At 36.1% G+C, this 20623-nt stretch overlaps 1 protein-coding gene across 1 annotated transcript; it reads right to left on the reverse strand.

Moving 5' to 3' along the window:
- Positions 1-276: 276 nt before the first annotated feature.
- LOC131061459 (probable cytochrome c oxidase subunit 5C-1) lies at positions 277-20451 on the reverse strand. The gene is made up of 2 exons (XM_057995155.2): positions 20189-20451; positions 277-772 (listed from the first exon to the last, which is right to left on the reverse strand). The coding sequence occupies exons 1-2, from the start codon at positions 20280-20282 to the stop codon at positions 666-668; spliced, it is 201 nt and encodes a 66-aa protein (XP_057851138.2). The 5' UTR covers positions 20283-20451; the 3' UTR covers positions 277-665.
- Positions 20452-20623: the final 172 nt, after the last annotated feature.

Raw genomic sequence — 20623 nt, forward strand, 5'->3', positions numbered from 1 at the left:
AAGAAGAAAATTTCACATATACTAATATCAAGGCTGATTTATCGAATTTCCTTGTACTGCTTTCTCTTCTACTACATATTGATAGATCAGGTCCAACTTATAACAACCATAATAATTCTCAGCACGGTTACAAAAACATCAAAAATGGTAACTATGCAACCAAACTACCTTACAGCATTCTCATCAAATGTAGAACCTTGGGCTCAATCTTCAACGAGAGCATAAAATCAAAGTCAAATACATTCTGGAAGGACTTATCTGTATTGCAAAATCACAGGAACAAAGAAACTAAATAACAACCTTAGATTAAACAGAAAAAAAAATTAGACCATTCTACATCCTTCCCTTACCACAGAAAAATGTAATAATGTACGAGTTATAAACTCAAACAAAGAATTAGGATTCTCTGCTTGCTAAAAATTCTACCATCAAAATACCATTTCCATTATTGACAAAGTCATGTTTGTATAGGAGGAACGTGGCAGATTGACAAAAATGACCCACAATAAGAGATTTTAAGGTACCAAAATTAAGATTAAAGCCCAATGTATAACAACAAATCTTATTCTACACTACTAATTAACAGGAAAACAAACTTGTACAGAATTATAACATGTCTTGATCTTAAAAACCACTTTCTTGGATTGGACTTTGTCAGTGAGACTCTACTCTTCTTTATGGACAACAGATATTTCTCCCCGATCCAGCATATCATAAAACTCCCTGCTCTTCCGCTGCTGATTCCAGTGGAACATTTTCCAAACGCCCCCAGCTGCATTTAAGTACTTTAAATGCTTAGCAAGAAAACGTAGCAATCTAAACGAGTGAAAACCATACACTGAAACATGATACAGTCAAATACCTCTTAAACTAAAAAATCCAAGAGGAAGCATGCATTCAATAAGATTTGTCAATAATATGTAGAGCATAAATGCAAACCGATTGCTATCGTTCACACACATCTATTCTCAAACACAAAAAATCACTTCCAAAGTTCAGAGAATTGGAACATGAAAACATACTAGTAAACTTTGGAACATATAGATCACAGTAAGCCCCTAATTTGCTTTGGAATATTGAAATCATGTACCTATAAAAGTGGATAATATGGTTTTCAGCAACAGCAGCTACAACATTAATTTCTGGCGTCTACGGATATTTTCTGGCATCATAATAATAATTTGGCAAAAAAAGAATTGACTAATAATCATTATTGAGCACAGCCCTTACTGCCTATCTTCAAATTATTCTTTTAACGTGAAGTTATTCTTTTGTAGTGTGCTTTAGTGGGTAACCCATGATCTGTAAGAGAAAAAATAAAATTGCAACACAATCTTATCTATATCCAAAAAAGATCATTTACAATCAAATCATCTCAAGGGAAAAAGAAAAGTAAAACGATACAATACAGCAATACTTATCTTTGGCTGTTTAAAAAAAAAACACAACCCATACAACACCCAAAACGATTTTATTAGTTATCAATATTCCCAAATTTCTCAATTTTTTTATAGCCTTACTGAATAACTAGAAAATTAAGGGCAGCTGTCATTGTGTCTCAGTAGCTCAACAATTGGTTTAGTTGGTATATTGCCTCACTTTTTAAACATGACTGGAGCTTATCTTCAGTTAAGATGTGACAACTGAGGGACATTCCTTCCATCAAACTCAGTACGATTAGCCTTGTCTAATAAGATTCATTACACAATATTACACCTTAAACACATAATAGAGGAATTTGAACCTTGGACTCTGCTATGAAAGCTCTATTGATTTATTCGTTCATCTCATCTCAAATGACATGTGGCTCCACTAATGTCGTAGACTTATAATTTCAGAAGGCCTTGTGGTAAAATCCTTAACTACTACGTGCAAGAGCTACCCCCATTGACATACTTCAGTAGCTGATGACATTGATATATTCCTTCTTAATTTCCATGTTTCACAGATACACAAACATTGATATTTATATTCAATCTAACATTGGATTTATGATGAGATTATTTTATTTATTTTTTTGGCTCTCATAATGATAAAGGGACACTAAGCCCTACAACAATAACACAAGAAATGCAATAGAAAAATACTTGATTTTTTTACTCTAATGGAAAAGAAATTCCAATATTCCAAACTCTACAATATATTGGCCAAATCAGCTTTACAAATATGCAAGTTGGAGCTATAAGCCTTCCAACTATTGTTTTGCATTGAAGGACTCAACTCTGAATGACTAACCTCTAGCCCAAGCCTCCCTTTTATAGTACTCTTATGCCTCTTGGAAATCCCACTCCCCCTCTTGATATACGACACATGGCATTCAAGGATCACAACATTGATCCAATAGATGACCTTTCATCTTCCCCAAGAGGCCACCTAAAAGGTGTGTTTTCAATTTTCCCAAGTGGGTGCCTAAAAGATGTCTTTTCCAATTTTTATGGAACCATTCAATAAATATGAATGTATGACTCTTCCCTTAAATATGAATGTATTTTTATGGAACCATTCAATAAATATGAATGTATGACTCTTCCCCTAACTTGTTCCCACGTCCAAAAGGGTATTTTTATAATTTTAGCATGATAAATGATAGAAAAAGGTGTCCCATCATGAATTTTACAATGCCTTTACATATAGACCATGAATATTGAATATTTTCAACCTTATATTACCTCCAGGACACTTTCCTTGGTACCTAGAAACCCAAAGATGTTTGCATTTAGTTTTAATCACCTACCGTTAACTAAAAATCAAAATAAAATATTTTTTGGGTGATGCAAGATTGCTCTAAGCCTGTGGATGCTCTTGCATCACATAAATTCAGAAGGCCTCATTGGTAAAATCCTTAACCACTTCACAAAAATGCATAAATTCCCAATGAACTGCGCTTATTCCTTCTTTCTTTCTATGTTTGAGAACTAAACAAATATTAAATATTTTTTGTGAGGATGGACATCCCAGATCTTTTTTAGCAATTTGTTGGTATCAGGAGCACAATCACCTCAGATGCACACATTATCGACCTCTCTCAACTTAGTGCCCAAGGAATGAGGGGTATCCCACTCTATCAAAGTTACCTGGGACACAATCCCAGCCTTATCCCTCCAAAGCATTGGGTAATTGCATTCAGCAAAACTTGATCCTTGGTGGGCTCTTTCTGATCCATTCAAAACTTCATGAATAAGCCAAAGGACGATTGACAACAATAAAGATTTATATTCAGATTAATATTCTATTAATATAATGAGATGATATAATTCAACATTTAATCTCCTAAATTCAGGAGAGGCATCATCAGTAGAACCTTAATCCCTAATGAAATTGCATAAAGGCACAAATAGCAATTTAGAGAGAACAGATTCCAGGATACAGGAAAAAATAATAAGCTAAAAATAAGGAAAGATGCTGAATAATGCCATAATAAGCATAGCAAAAAAAGAGATGAGTTTTCTGTCGAGAGTGAATGATGAATTGATAGATTCAGAAACATGGAGTACTAGAAGAGACAAACAATCAATTGCAAACATCTTATGTAGTTCACGATGCACCGTAGGCCCTCCAGGTCAGATTCACAATCTATTGCAAACTACACAAAATCTGCTCGATATACCATAGACTCTCTGGGCCAGATTCACAATCTATGTCAATTCCACAAAATTCGCATTGCATCGAAGGCTCTTTGCAATCAAGCCAATTTTGTTATAAATTAAAAATGGCACAACGTCAAACTCAATCACATGGTACACATCAGGGCTTCGGGTACCACATTCTCTTGAGAGCAAAACTGGGACGCCAAACACTCATACATCTCAGTTACCAATCAAGTGGCTGCTAAAGGATCGTCTTCACAACCTGGAGGCTACCATATCACTAACAGAATTGGTCAGAACCAAAACCACTCGAATAATTTATGACTCAGAAATGATGTAGATGTCTTTGATTACACTATACTTGACTCTCGGCAGATCAAAACCCTTAGCATTTTGGTAACATTATCTTAAGCAACCCTCCATCTATATTGCTTATAAAGTCATTCCCAAAATTGTACTCACTCCTGTACCACACTTCATCTCTAAAATCAGCTCACACAAATCCACAATATATCATCTCCATCAGTTTAAACACATAGTAATGAACAAATCTTCTGGATGAATCAAGATAGAATATATATCAACTTACAATGTCCAGCATTCCATGTGAAGTGTGTATGTAAAAAGAGATGATAGTAGATTACAAAAACAGCCTTTATTTTTATTTTTTTAATCTTTAAGCTTTTGATCACTGGTAAAAGAGACTATAGAGACATAACCTAAGCAAAGAATGAATACTAGAAAGAAAGAGATGGCACGTACATAAGAGCAGATAGCAAAAGCAAAGTGAGTAGCACATGATCACCAAGTATCCTTTTAGTATGTAAGGATTCTTCCCTGAGAATAGGGGGAAAGTCTATACATCTTCCTCCTAGTAGTGATATTTGCAGTGGCTCCAGTGCAGCTAAGTTTGCACAGGAATCTGTTGAGGAATAGTTTCCTCAAAATTATTATCTTGAATCCTTGATTGAATGATAGCTGTTGTCCTCAGCTGTTTTCCCTGATTGGCCTTTCGCCATATTAATTCAGCATGCTCTTAATTACTCCTTTATCTAATAAGACTAGTACTTGCGGGAACAGGCAGAAATAATAATGCATAACAGATAGAGTAACAGAATACAACTCAATTGAAGCTTTATTCAAAGAATTTCATGTACATACCCAAATAGAATAACAGAATATAACACATAGAAGCTTTATGCAAAGGCGATTGTGTACATACATGTAGACCGAGGATGAACAAAGCCAAGGAGCAAACTAAATTACCTGACTAAGAGAAGCTTACTTGAAGTACCTGAAAGCTGCCAAGCAAATCACAACCGTCGACAAACACTAACAACTGACTGCTTACAACTACCCACAAGCCAACAAACAATTACTAACAAGACAATACAAAGTGATTTCATGGCAACTAAGAAACAAGGGACATTAGATTAAAAAATTTAAAAGTTTCTCAATTTTTCGTTGTACCTTTTTCAGTATTAGTGCAGTCTACAAACTCGATCTTATTTACAACTTTCCCAGACAACCATTTTCTTATTAGCTTCTGATCTCAACTTTACAGTGCCCATTGGAGACACTATATTTCACAACCTCTTTACTTCCAGTTTGGCGGAACAGTTGGTTGTCTCATGGTTTGCAAACTCTGCGAGTACTCTATTTTTTTTGCTGGGCAAGTTATTACAAGTTTAACTCTTGCATTTTTTTAGACATAGGGAAAACATGTGTAAAAATGCTGACAAATGTAAAACGCTAGTTAAAATGCATTTTTCACACGTTTTGCCATAAAACTATGCATTTTCTCTTTCAAGATATCAATTTTTAATTTAAATAATTTTGCAACAAATAAAAAGTTTCTTTAAGAAATTTATTTTTTTTGTACTTCTAAGTTGCCTAGTTTAGGCTGACTTTTTGTCAAGTATTTGCCAAGTCAAAAATTTTGGGCTTGCTGAGTACTGTCCAAGTCCGAGTCTACAAACTATGGGTTGTCTAACTCAGTATTACCCACATTCTATTCTGTAAACTCTAAAGAATTAATTCAATGAACAGATCCTTCACAATCATCTCAGTCCTTTCCTTTTATCTCAGTCCTTTCCCTTTCCTCCTTGATTTCTGTTAAGTTACAATTATGCTGAAATACTTCATAATCCTCCATTTGCCAATTGAAAAAGCCTCTAAGAGAATCAGTTTCATCTTCCAACCAAGATTGCAACTCCAAGACTCCTCTATCATTCAGCTCTATCACACCTTGGTCTTGTTGTGCCTCACAAACACACCCCATTTTGCCTTGGCAAAACCTGGTCCCCCTTCTCGCTTTTCAAGTCTTGCAGTAAGAGTTCTACTACCTTATTTAGTTTTGAATCCTGGTTGGTCTTTGGATGATTGAGACTTGTTTTACGAATCCAAATTTCACCACCTAGTTCACTTGATCTAGGTGCACAAGTGTTGACTCGTTTGAGTTTGAAGCTTACCTTTCTAAGGAGTCTTGATTCAGATCTTAGATCGCTTAACATTTTTCAAGCAGTCTCTTAGAGATATTGGTTTTGATGGTGGTCACATATCTTTGTTCGCACTTCAATCTTCGAAATTGTTTTAGGTGGGTCTATTTTGTGTTTGGTATTTTCATGACCATGATCTCTTAAAATGGTTTGTATCTTTTTTTGATACAATTGTAGAGGCTCTTGTCTTCTTAATATTAGGAGATTCAGAACTAGAGCTTCCATTTTGGTGAAGCATACATTATATGTGGATTTTTTCCCAACACTAAGAATGTGTACATGCCTTGTAATGTCCCCATTTTGAAATAAGATTTAATAATAAAATTATAAGAATAAAATTAAAATTAACACATACAAGAATAAAATTAAAACAATTAAAACTTAGTTAAGTTTAATGAATGGTCGAAAGGCATGAAATGAAAAGTTGTGACCTCCACAAACATGAGGTATAAAAGGCAGAAGATATCTTCATTTGAAACAACAATTTTAATCTATAATCAGAAGTGCAGATCTGAGTTAAATAGTAAGACAGCAATAAGGGGACATGACATTTCAAAGGGATATCTCTTTCCAAAGAGATGCGTATCTTCAAAGAGATATGAGGGTTTAAAAAGAGTAAGCAATTAATATGGAGAGGGGGGATATGGAGAAAAGGAAGAAATAATGGAGCATGGGGATTAAGGAAGGATTCATGGAAGAAGAAAGGAATGGGCAGAAAATAAGGAAGTGAAGGGCAGAAATGATGAAAGGTCGTGACCTTTCAAATGGGCGGTAATTGTGAAGGGTTGTGACCCTTGCAAAGGGAAGGCATGATGAAGGGGTGTGACTCCCCCTCACATTGGAACTTACAAGTGGAAGAAGGCTTCATTTGAGAAGAAGAGTGGAAGGGGATTCCATTTTAGAGCAGATAATGGGCAGAAAGGAGGAAATGGGATGCCATCCTAAAATGCAAAATTCTAAGTAGAAGAAGCAGACACATAAACATGTTATCAGCAGATTTTGAAAAGGGACTATATGCAATCAGCAATTGGGATTGAGGATCTGATACATCTTAGGCAGCCGTCTGACTACTGCTGTGGTATGGACATTCTGTATAAACTCCTAAATGCTGTAACAATATTATATATGTCTGTTTCTGCACTTCACTGTCTGCATAAATACTTCAGTATCTTTATGATTATTTATGTAATGTGACATGACTATTTATATCATAGCAAATATAAGTCAGACCATTATATTCTGCAGTTGTTTCATATCATATATATTTTCTCAGACATTCTGTGTGTATTTCCATACTGTGATAGAAGGAAGAGGGTCTGCAAGAGGGGAACGGTGAGAAAGCATTCCTCTATGTTATGCCACCTCTATGAGAAGACCAGATGGTCCCCATGAGGCCAAGGGGGTACAATGGGTACTGCACTCTGGCCTAGAGGAGGTGGTTTTTAGGGCACCCTGTCGCAACTTCTCTGTCATATCATGATGCATAAGTAGAGGGGGACCAATCATAAAGAGGAGGAGAAGGTTGGCAAGATGAGGGATAATGGAAAGGGGATACCTCACTGGGAAGGCCACCTCATCTAGATGGCATGGGCCACATGAGGCCAAGAGGGGTGGTATATCCGCTCTTGGACCCAGGATAGAGGGTCAGAGACACCCCATCAAGGCCACTTTCCCCTATGCTCTCCTATGGTTGAGCCTCCAAGGCATTTAGGATATTTAATAGATGGATCATTAATTCTGTTACTAATTATGTACACATATTATTAACTCTTAAGAATACAGATATGAATTTACTAATACGTTACTCTGATTACTGTTCTGATTTCTGAGATTATTATTGTAAGAAGTTTCTAATTTGCTGCAGGGTGAAAGGTATTTCTTAAATCCACTCATCCATTGGAAATTAGGAAATTAGGGCAAACTTAGGGCATACTCAATCAGGGGAAATTACATGCCTGTCAACTCGAACAAGAATTTGTAGAGATCAATAAGGCCACCATCAAGGGTCCATGATGTAATATCCCCTTCCTAATTTGCCCTACAATCACAATTATCAAACGAGAATTTGTAGACATCAATAAGGCCACCATCAAGGGCCCAACATGTAATATCCCCTTCCTAATTTGCCCTACAATCACAATTACAACGAATGAGGGTTAGGGTTACATCTTACCAAATAAATATTATCTTTAATAATGTGAATACACACACACACACACACTTACATACACACACACAGAAACATACATACACATACACACACATACAAACACACACACACACAACTTGGCTTATATATCCTTAAGACAGCATAGAAGGTTGTCTCTCTTGTTTTGGTGTACCTTTCCAAAAGAGAGGTATCTCTTCCCTTCGTATCCCTTACCCTTTTATTATGCTCCTTAACTAATTTGTTCCTTACTGACTCCTCTACACCTTAATTACCCATGCCCTTGATACCTATGAGTGTTTTTGGGTTGGAATAGAATTAAGTTGTCAAAATGGGAATCACTACTGATACAAGAGTCTCCTTATCATCCATGTCAATCATTATTTGAAAGTATGCCTTCCTCATTACGAACGTTGATAATATTGAACATCCAATGTTCATACAATACTCTATGGAAAAGTAGCATCACGAACGCCACAGATTGTAGAGGCCGGATTGATTGTATCGGTGGTCCTCCTCAAATCTTACTCTCTACATTCCAACGCCAATCACTAGCACCACCTATTCTTGATATATCAATACGTTATTTTCCTTATAATACTCCCATCGCTTCAGAATGATATTTACTTCCAGATGCTACCAAGGTGTTGTGACGAACTCACACATCGCCCCATTGCAAATGGGGACCCCTACTTTTTGCTTTCTGGGGTTTGTTTTTCTAGGTCTTTTAGGGTTTTGTCTATTAGCCTTTGCATGTTGAGTGTTGCCAGAGGGATCGCTAAGATAGCAGGCTCTGTTTTAGCTAAAGGTGAGTCAGTGGATGCTCCAGGTTAGGATCATCTTTGAAAGTCTTCCTTAGGACAAAGTTTTGCTCTTGTTGCTAATTGTGTCTTGTTTGAGTTTCAGGAGATCAATGAAGCTTGGTGAGTGAATATCCTCTTTGAAGGTCTGAGTTAGGTCAAATTGGTGAGTGATGAAGTCTGGAATGTCATCCTGATCTTCAAATGTCCTGGAATTTGGCTATCTGGAATGTCATCCTGATCCTGAAATTTGACTAAGACTGGAATATTGAAGAATCCTCCAAAAACTAGATTTTGCATTATAACTCCTGGAGGTCCAAAACCACTCTCAAACATTCTGATAGTATATATGGAATATAACTTAAATGTTATATTCCATATATGAATCTTGACGGAGAGGCTAAAATGTCAAATTTCGCTCCTGACCCTTCCAAAGGGTCCAGAGCGAATTTCAATTTCACTCCTAACCCTTCCAAAGGGTCCAAAGCGAAATTTCACAAAGGACCTAAATTCTTCATCTAAATCATTGAATGGTTGAGCAAATTTGCAAGGATATGGAAGGAAATGGATCTAGGATCAAGTCTAAGACAAAGTCAAGACAGTTTGAAGGTGAATTGAGCCTAGAATAGGTATTTCGCTCCTAACCCTTCCAAAGGGTCCAGAGCGAATTCCTCTACAAGACACTCTACATTGCCCAAAGCCATGAACTAGCTCATTCCCAGGCATTTGTGAAGGCAAAACACTTATTTGGAGTGAAGAAATGTGAAAATGAAGTCAGGATTTGAGCCCAAGGAGGAATTTCGCTCCTGACCCTTCCAAAGCAAAATTCATACAAAACCCTATTTTTCACAAAATCTTGAGCTATGTGTCAACTTAAAGAGCAAATTTGCATGGTCATGATGGAAGGAAGCCTAATAAAGTGTGTCCAAGGCATGAAAAGGAGAAAGGAAGTAAGAAATTAGCTCAAAATGAGAATTTCGCTCCTGACCCTTCCAAAGGGTCCAAAGCGAAATCCTCATTTGACCCTCAATTTTGGCCAAGGTATTGAAAATGAAGATTTTTTGAGCCAAGTGAATGGCAAGTGGACATGAATATGGCGAGAGGAGGGTGAGTTTGATCAGTTTTGAAGATGGATTGGTTGAAAGAGGTGAGAAATCAATCAAGAATGTGAATTTCACTCCTGACCCTTCCAAAGGGTCCAAAATGAAATTCTTAGAAGACACCTTTCTCTTCCTTGTTTGCACTGAAGGTCTAGTTCTTTGGGCATGGTGGGGATTGGTTGATATGTTCTTGCCTTAGGAAGTGATTGAAAGTGTTGAAAAGTGAGGAGCTTGTCCAAGATTGTGAATTTCGCTCCTGACCCTTCCAAAGGGTCCAGAGCGAAATTCTTCATAAGCCTCATTTGCTTCCTTGTTTAGACTACCAACCTTGTTCCTTGGGCGTATTTGGAAGGGGAATGACATGTCGTTGCCTTTTGAAGTGATAGAATGGGAAGAAGTGAAGGATTTTGGCCTAAAACTAGAATTTCGCTCCTAACCCTTCCAAAGGGTCCAAAGCGAAATTCCTAAAATCTATCTTTTCCTCTCAATTTTGTGTCTAGCCAAGTGTGGATCAAGGTTGAAGAGGTCCTTAGGGATGGTTTTGAGTTGCTTATGATCACCAAACATGAAGGAATTGAGCTAAAACTAGAATTTTGCTGCTGACCCTTCCAAAGGGTCCAAAGCGAAATTCTTGAAGGACACCTATTTTCCCTTGGAGATGGTCAAATCCTTGGTTTTATGGCATAGATAGGTGTGGAGTAATGTGTCCTTGCCTTTTGAGGTGGTTTGGATTTGAAAGAATGAAGAAATGTCCAGAGCAAAATTCCCAAAATCTCTCTTTTCCTTCCATTCTTGTGTCAAGCTAAGTGTGGATCAAGGTAGATTGAGCTTGGAAGGACCCCTAGGCATGCCTTTGAATTGATTGTGGCCACCAATGATCAAGATCTTGAGCCTAATCAGGAATTTCGCTCTTGACCCTTCCAAAGGGTCCAAAGCGAAATCCTAAATAAGTCCTGTCTCTGGCCATGGTTTTGAGCGAATTTCTCCTATCAAGCCATTTTGAGGGTTAAACAAGTGTTGCATACATGGAGAAGGATCCAAAGATGAGAGTCCAACTATAGAGAGTGAAAAGGATAGACCTTGGTGAAGGAAAACAAGCGAGTCAAGAATTTCTCTCCTGACCCTTCCAAAGGGTCCAAAGCGAAATTCTCAATTTCACCTAATTTGCTCATGATGAAGGTCAAGTTGTGGATTCCTAGGCTTTGGTGAAGAGAAGGATAGCTTATGCTTGCCTTGGAAGGCATTTTGGAGTAGAGACATGATAGAATTTGCCCTAAAATGCAAATTTTGCTCCTAACCCTTCCAAAGGGTCCAAAGCGAAATTCTAAATAGATCATTCCTTGGCCTAGGTCCAAAGAGAAATCCTCTTTTTGGTCTTTTTGGTCTTTTTGGGGGTCAAATCAATGATATCTTCGAGAGAAAGCAATTCAAAGGTCAAGAGAAGTTCGAGGCAAGGAGAAGATAAAATTTGAGCTAAAATACAAATTTCGCTCCAAACCTTTCCAAAGGGTCCAGAGCGAAATTTTTATAGGGCCTATCCCTGGGGAGGATCTTGAGCGAATTTCATTCTAATGCCTTTTGTTGATGATTTAAGGTGGAAATGCTATGTTGAAATGAACATGTCATATATGCTTAATCATCCTTTGGTTTATTTTGCAGATAAAAGAAGATCAAGCCTGGACAAGGACGGCCTATTCCAATCCATCCGCATCAAGGACATTCCAAAAGCACAATGATGGACTCAAGGTGTTTTGAAACGTTGGAAAACTACAGGTGTTCAAGAAGTTGCCGAAACCTTCACTTCACCACAATAAGGAAGCCTCATCAAGCAAAGGAAGTAAATCATTCATCACGTCAGAGACAGAAAAGGATCAACCAAGTCACTGCTCCTCCAGTCGGATTGGTCCACCTCAACATGTCCAAATTTAATGTACCTGACTCATCGGGGACGACACAAACTTCGAGGCACCTACCCCTGCTTCCTATTGGTCCTCACTCCTGGAATGTAATTTTCTCATTGGCTAAGGAAGTTTGTTATAACAAACCCTAATTAGGGTTTCTATCTTGTAATCCTAGCCATTGGTTCTAAGTCAATCAAAGTTGTCAATTTGTAAAGGGCTCTCTGTATAAAGCCTTGGCTCCTCATTTGTAAAGGTTAATAGTGAATAGTCAGAGAGTAGGAAATAGTTAGAGTAGAGTAGAAAGAGAAGGCAAAGATTGTTGCCAAGATATTGTTGCAAAAGACTTGTAAACTTCATTGAAGAAATGGTGAATTCTATGGGTCGATTCAACAATTTGCATGGTCTCTATACTTCTCAAATTTGATTTCATGTTATAGGTGAATGGAAGAAATTTGTATGATCATCGATGAAATTCATATGTCCATACTACTAGCGGTTTGTTGATTGCAGACTTGCCTTGCGTAGTCAACTGGAATCATTCAGCTTATGCTTAACTTCAATTATCGCTTCTTCATTGATATGCATCAACCTGACGGTGTCCATGCTTGTAGCAGTGATCTAAACATCATAAAGCTTTCCTCAGAAGATCGCACTTATCTTGTGGAGATGATCCTAGGATGTCAAAGCAAGACTTAGTTAGAATTTCATCAAAGGTCATTCATTCATTGCTCTTACGTTCTTAATGTTAGAAATAGATCCCGTTCCAACCCTTATCCTTTTTCCTTTTTTTAAAATCAAGGGCTGGTGAAATTCCACGTTCCAGTAATATCCAAAGTAAATCAGACACTCAGATCATCAAATGTAAGTCCCCTTGTGATTCCACCAAAATCACATCGTACCACAAAGAGCTTATCCACACGTAGAGAACCTACATATCAAAACCTTGGAGTTACTCCAACTAATCCTTCAGCGAGATCTTCAGCAACCGAGAAACTTTGTTCAAGAGAGGATAAGGTACCTTTAGGTATTTTATTATGTGTTTGGTCGTGTACAAAAAACACATCAACACAAGGTCAGGCTTGTGAACTTCCCAATAGATGTTCTTTGAAAATTGTTTGTCTATGTTTGATTGATCAATAAACTCCCTTTATGCTTCTTCCGTTGGTCTAGGAGACTCCTCCCTGTATTAGTAATCTTTGCCTCAACACGAATAGAGATACCTTTTGTCGACCTTGAACTGCACATTAGAAAAATTGTGAAGTCTTATTTAATAAGATAATTTTTCTCATCTATTATTCATTCGTTATTCTTTAAGGTAGGTCATGAATAGTGTCATGGTGGGGGCATGACACAACAAAAGCAATTGTTGCTATGTCCAAGAAGATACAATCAATGCATTCCCAAAAAAAGATCTGACCTCTTTTAAATGTGATATGACTTAGTAATCAATGAGTTGAGAGAAATTCTATAGAATGGGCATTTGGAGGTGACAAGCTTGTGTACCGTGCCAACCATCTCTAAAAATAGGGTTACATGAGCAAAGAATTACACACACTTAGAGCCAGGAGTACATTTTTGCCACGAATGCAAAGGCTAAAAGTGGCACTAGAAAGAGACTAGTCATTATGTTGATCTTCTAATGCATTGTACTTTTTCAAGATACTAGGCCCTTGTTGGAAATTTTGGTAGAATGTTGACGATTACTCTTGTTTTGTCTTTTAGTGGGGTTATCTTATAGGCATACTATTGTTGTCTTTTATTGGAGTTAGCATTAATAAGGTTTTGTAGCTAATAAAGGTTTTGAACATAGCTAGTTCCTAGCAAAAGACGTATTCATATGTTAAGTTTAGTTAGATCCTAGGTGTTCTTTCTATAAGTCTTAGTTGTCTAGATAAGATCTTATTGTGTCTTATCTTTATGACTATTCTAATTACCTAGGTCATTTAATAATTGTTTGAGGTAGTTGTCTCATAATATAAGATTAAGACAAATGTCATAATCTTGTCTAATCCTATGTCCCAACCGTGTCTTTATAAGCAAGGCATCTCATTGTACATTTCATATTCAATCAATCAATCGTGCATAGTTGAAGCAAGCTATTCTTGCCATTCTCTCTCTTGTGTTAAATATTTTGGTCTAGCAACTGATCCTGGGGTGTTGGGAGTACACCATTTAACTCCTCCATTGTATCAAAGTTCCAATGCTACATATTCCTTCCCAGCATCTAAGGGATGTCATAAAACTTGAAGAATTTGTTGGGTGCACGTTGGGGTTTCAGGGACCTCACAGTTGAATTCAAGGCATCAAAGAAAGTCAAGTTTGCCTTTCATTTTGTCAAAATCCCTTATGTGTTGTCATAACTACAAGGGTTTCCAATTGCCAAAACTAGGAGCTAGTTGAATTCTAAGAGTAGTTTGGACCTAATCTAACCATGCCATTGTGTCCTAAAGGCCCAAAAGCCTAAGGATCAACTATCAAATCGCTGAATTCCGACACCATGACTTGAGGCATTAGAAGTCTTTTCATCATTTGATAAATTGAAATTCTCTACCACAAAAAAACAAACTTGTATTCACCGATCTCGAGAAGTATGTCACTTAAGTGACCATTAAAACTACATATTACAGTATTCTTTTAAAACTTGTTATGATCTTAGTTAGTTGTATTAAGGTTTTCATTTAGGATCTGAGTCTTGCCTTTATAATAAGGTCATCTTATTATTTTGAATATATTCCACAACCTTGTATTATTTGTTTTTTGGCAAAAAGCAATTCCTCCATTCCATCTCTCTTGTGTAGAAGGCATTTGGTCTTGTTAATTACATTAATGCTCCTATGACTTTCATTTCTCCAACATGGCATCAAAGCTTTGAATCAGCAAACCTCTTCTCATTTTTTGAGTGTTTTGGTTAGGGACTTGTACAAAGTAATTATTGAAGCAAAACAGACCTCATAGTTGTGCTCAAAAAGCCCAAAACCCCCCTTTTTTTGTAAGGCATGATAGGGCTTAGTGACAAAATTTGGACCTTTTCGGGGAATTGACTAGGCTACCATTAATACTAGTCCATATGTTCATACAAATCTATACACTCTTGTACCATTAAATACCTCAAACAACATGCCAAATTGGTGAGAATGGTTAGACAAAAACTTAAAAGGTAAATTTTTTCTAATTTCTAATCCATCATCGCCATTAAACCCTAGTTCTAAATTGTTTTATTTTTAGGAATATTTTTGAAAATAAAAGCTTTTAAAAAAAAAAAAAACCTCTTTTTATAAAATTATTGCCCCATGGGGGTACCTACTACCTACCTTGGCAAGGCTAGCAAGCCCTCAAGCCTAGCCCCCATTAAGAGGAACGGTACCCAAAGGTACCCCCTTCATATAAGTTATACATAAAAAATGCAAAGGAGTTAAGTGTAAGTGACAATTCAAACATAAACTTTATAGAGAAGTATCTATTTTTTTTGGTTGTTTTTTTTGTTTTTTTTGTGATTTTGTAGAAATTTAAAACCTATTTTTACTTTTTTAGGTGACTAAAACTCTAGTCAAGGTTCCAATGTTTGGTGGATGGTGATGGCATGCCAATGGGTTAATTCTATAAGACATAAATAGGGCCAAAGAGTAAATTTTGTATTACAATGGTGCCAACCAAAGAAAATATAAAAGCATTTGGCACAATATTGATAAAAAAATAGACAACCAACACACCAACAATACAAGCCTTGGCCTACCTAAAAAATTAAACTTCTCTGATACATTTAAAGTCAATAAGTAGATCATGCCAAGCTTTATTTCATGCATTGAAAGGATGGACAAATGATGAGACTAGAGACATAATTCTAGATGAGTTGGAGATTTGCAAGGGTGAGTAGGGGAGGCTCTTTTTTTCAACTCAAGCGATTCAAAGAAGGGAAAATCAACAATCAAATAAAAATAATAATGGAAATTTGAAAGTTTGAACAAGTTCTAAATTTTTTACTTCACACTTTTATTTAAATGTATTATTTGTAAATTTGTAAATCCTCATATGGTAGCTACCCATGTTTTGTCCCAAAACTATAGTGCTTTTGGGTGTGGGCATAATTGGAGCCTTATTTGAGAACATTCACACAGAGAAGAGAAAATGGTTGACCCAATAGTGTTAGTTTTATGTTAAACTTAGCAATCATATTGACAGTAAAGAACAAGAAAACACAAATGCACACATAATACAGTGATACCCTGGAAAAACCTACCTCTTGGAGGAAAAACCCAGCAGCAATAATCTCAGATCTGATCTGATTAAGCAGATTACAAGTTTACCCTTCTAGGGCATAAATCAACTATAGCAAAACTTATCTTGATCTGGAAGTCAGGGTGATGTGCAGATCGTTGTCAAACTTAGACAGCCTTTGGGCAGCCTTCACATGCTCCAGCAGACCTAAGGCAAATTCGGCTGCCCAGAAGATCTTCGATCAGCCTAGTAGACAAATCGCTGACTGATAAGCACAATTCGATGAAGTTCGCTGCTGTAGACAGTTCGCATAAGGCAGAGGGATGAATCTGCTTTAGTTCGTTGCCTTGATGATTTTCGCATTGTATTCACTACTTCAGATAAGCATTCACTGCCCTAGAGTGCAGCTCCAGATTTGGCTGATTACAGATGTTGATCAATGAAGGAAATTGCAGATCACATACAATAGAAGTTCGCTAACCTTGCAGAGGTAATTTGCTAAGTGTGAATGTATATATTGATGCTTGCATTGCCTTGAATATATATGAGCTTTTACATCTTATTTTACTTAGGTCGGCCTTTACAGTAAATTTATAAGGCATCTAAAGTTGCTGCCCAAAATAGGGTCTGACCCATAATAATTACAAGTTACATATTATAGGGTCAGCCCTATCCCATCAACAAGATACATTTCACATATTATAAATTATATCACCCATTTAGGGCCCAGCATGAATCACAAGTTACACAAGTTGAGCGCCCAAATAGGGCCTATCCTTTAACATTCACAAGCTAAATAATATAATCACATAAGTAGGCCCATTAAACATTTACCAAGCTAGGTCGTCCCAATCAAGGGATACGACTTAGCTACATTTCAACAAATAGCGCCTAAATGACCTTGTCTTCCTCTAGTACAACCTTCGCCTTTAAACTAAAAAGGTAGATGGTCATTCTTATGATGCCATTAACTTAGAACGTCAACTATTTTGTTGATTGGACCAAATGAAAAACATAATGATATCATGTTTATTGATAAAGATATTGCTAAATTGTACACCACTATAGCAAATGCCATCGAGATGTATTTTGGGGAAAACAACAATTCTCATATTGTTATAAGCTTACTTTCTAGTTTGAGACCTAAAAATATAAGTTACACTAGGTAAGGGAAGAGGGGTATGAAGATTCTATTTGGTAAACTTCATGAGATCAAATCCTCTCTTGTTGACTTTAGCCTTCAAATCTTTCCTCTTGAAAACACCTTTCCTCATACTATTGTATAATCTTTTGCTATCATGTATAGCAATTTCATTAAATGCACACGTCTTGCAAGATAATGTAGTGCTTCAACATCAGATGGTTGTGTTAATCCACTGCAGCACAACTTAATCTAACTCAATTTGGAAAAGCCAACAACACCATAAATGTTCTAATCAAAATGCCACACTACCAATTTATGCTACTTGCAAATATAGAATCACACACACCATAAATGCAACATAATACATGGAAAGAATAGTAGCTTTAGTCAACAAGGATGTGTAACACAATGCAATACTTGGATATAAATTGGGCATGTAACATTAATCCTATTACCCAAAAATTTTACTTCCTATTTGTTGATTGATCAAACAACCAATTGTTGAAATTATCCACCCAAACATTCATAACCCAAAATAATTACCACATGACCTGAGCTAATATTACAATGATTAAAAACACAAATAAGTCAAGTACAAAAAATATATATTTTATTCATATGATGATTAGAATACTCAACAATAGTATAACTAGCTACAATCTATGATTGTCTTGGAATGTGCAATCATTGTTAAGTGCATTGATTATTTGGGTCGTCAACACCAAACAATCTATTGTAGTCTCTCTTCTTAAAGTATGTATATCATTTTTTTGATCCTATGTGATGGACATGTAATATCATTAACTTATTCATTACATGCAACATTGAATTTTGACATGTAAGCAGTCTAAGGTCATTTTGGATTTAACTTACTGTACTTTTCTTAGCTAGCTCAAACTATTTACGCTGATATACTATTTAATGTGGAAATTAATATCTATCATGGAGATATCAAGCACAATAAAAGATCAAAGATTGAATGTAGCCATAACATGATATTCATTCTCTCATCTATTTACATATTCAGTCCAACAAAAATTATTGGAAGTGACTCAAAATAGTAATGTAAAAACCTCAAGGTAGTTTTTGATAATATAAGAATCCCATATATCAATTGTCATATGGCAAGGAAAAGCACATGTGATAGTAGAACATCTATATGGTACAAACTACAAAGTTGTGGCAATAGACAGGAAAAATAAATGATAATTTTTGGATTCTTGGTTACTTAGACTAGCAATAATCCGTGGACTCCACAATTATTTGAGATAATCTTTCAACCTAAATCTTCTACCAGAAAAACCTATTAATAAAATATGTAAAATTACAAATAGGCCAGAATGTTAAATTAACGAGATCTCATTCCATTCATTAAACATTCATTTCAAAAACATATTAAAATCAAAGCATCAAATAAATCTCCCCACTTAATAGAATATAAAATGCCTTAACTTTAATCAGTGACGGACAAAGATGCAAAGGGACATGGATAAGAATGAAGGTAGAAAATTTGCCATGATGATAAGCAGGGTTGAAGCCAATCCAAGGCACCCTCTTCCCACAATGAAGGCCACACCCAAAAGATAACTTTGGTGAAAAACAGAGCTCTTGGAAGTGGTTCTTTTGAGAAACAGAAACCTATGTTTGATGGTGCATTCCCCTGGGTTACACTGTTGGCAGGTGAGCATTACCAAGAAATCATCAAAGGATCATGGTAGAACATTAGGTAATAGTCTGACTCGCTTTAAATCCCCCTAAATGTACTACAGCAACCCACAGCCCCAGAGGGTGACAATTATTCGCACATTTAATTTAAGTGACAAAATTTAAGGCATGAACCAAGTTGAAAATTTAACCCAGTTATGAATGTGGTTCAAGTTTTACCCTACATCACATTAAAGGTAGTCCTTAATTAATGGGGTCTAAGTCATACGAATAAGGCCCGATCTTAATTACAATAATACGATCTTCTTTTAAATTAGGATTTTAAAGAAATCTCACGCAAAATTTATCAAAAATTGAGAACATGACAACAAATAATAAGCAAAGAAAATAAACTAGCAAAAAATATAGGATTTAAAAAATTCATACATGCATTTAACCCTAATTTTCAAATACCAAATTTACTACAATATGACATGTCTTAAAACCTCCATTACCTGTTCTTTACATACAGAGATTATATTTCAGAAAGCCAGCTAACCCTAAATTCGCATTCATCCGGGTAACTTGAAGTTATAAGAAATAAATTACAATGCCCTTGTTTGCATACCCTCGATGCTTGTACAGATCACGGAAAACTGGTTGAATAAAAAGAAGAATGGTCGGCCTAAAATTAGAATATTTGTGAATCCTTGCTCACAATCAGGTCAAATAAATAAAATCAATTAAGAAGTTAATCTTATAGGGCTATAAAGAATTTAAAATAAACCAGGTGTCAAATACACTTTTGTCCTCTCCCTCGTGATTAAAATTGAAAAAAAAAATGAAAACAAAAGAATCGCTGGCCTAAATCAGCAGAAATCGTAGTTGTATAATCAAATATACAGTATTGATTGAGAATCCTATCCTTCGATGGGGTTAAAAACAGAAACACCCAAAACCCTTTTATACATTTTAGCAAATCGCTGTTGGCCTGAAACTAATTAATTCGCGGATTTGAGATTAAAATCACAGATGCAATCAGAATAAAAATCTTCATTGAAAATGAAAAGAATGAGAAGGGTGAAGTATAGAGTTGAATAACAAATATGAAGAAATATAATAAGGCACATACCCATCAGGCCTAGTGATATTCCGTAGAAAATTTCCTTGACAAGACTGGGACCTTTCAAAACAACGTGGTGAGAAGCCAGCTTGTGGGCAGGCATTTTCTTCTCCTTATTTCACAATCTGCAGCTTCTGTGAAAAAAGTCCGAACGCCAAAATAGCAGACAGAATCCACGGAACAGAAAATCGATGCATTTATACCGAAATTAAATTTTTTATAGAAATGTTATTATTTCGTTTCGGGGATGGGGAAGTGGGGAAGTGGCGAAGATGAGGGTAAACGGGTAGGTGGCAATTTAGATTTTACCATTTATGTTTGTAAAAGGAGATTTTAATGCAGTTTTTAAATATTTTCAAGAATGTAAAGATATTGTCTAACAGAATAATCATACTAACAAATTTATCTAGTTTAATTAAATAAATGTATTTATTAATAAAAAAT

Source organism: Cryptomeria japonica, chromosome 8 (assembly GCF_030272615.1).
Source record: "Cryptomeria japonica chromosome 8, Sugi_1.0, whole genome shotgun sequence".
NCBI classification, from domain to species: domain Eukaryota; kingdom Viridiplantae; phylum Streptophyta; class Pinopsida; order Cupressales; family Cupressaceae; genus Cryptomeria; species Cryptomeria japonica.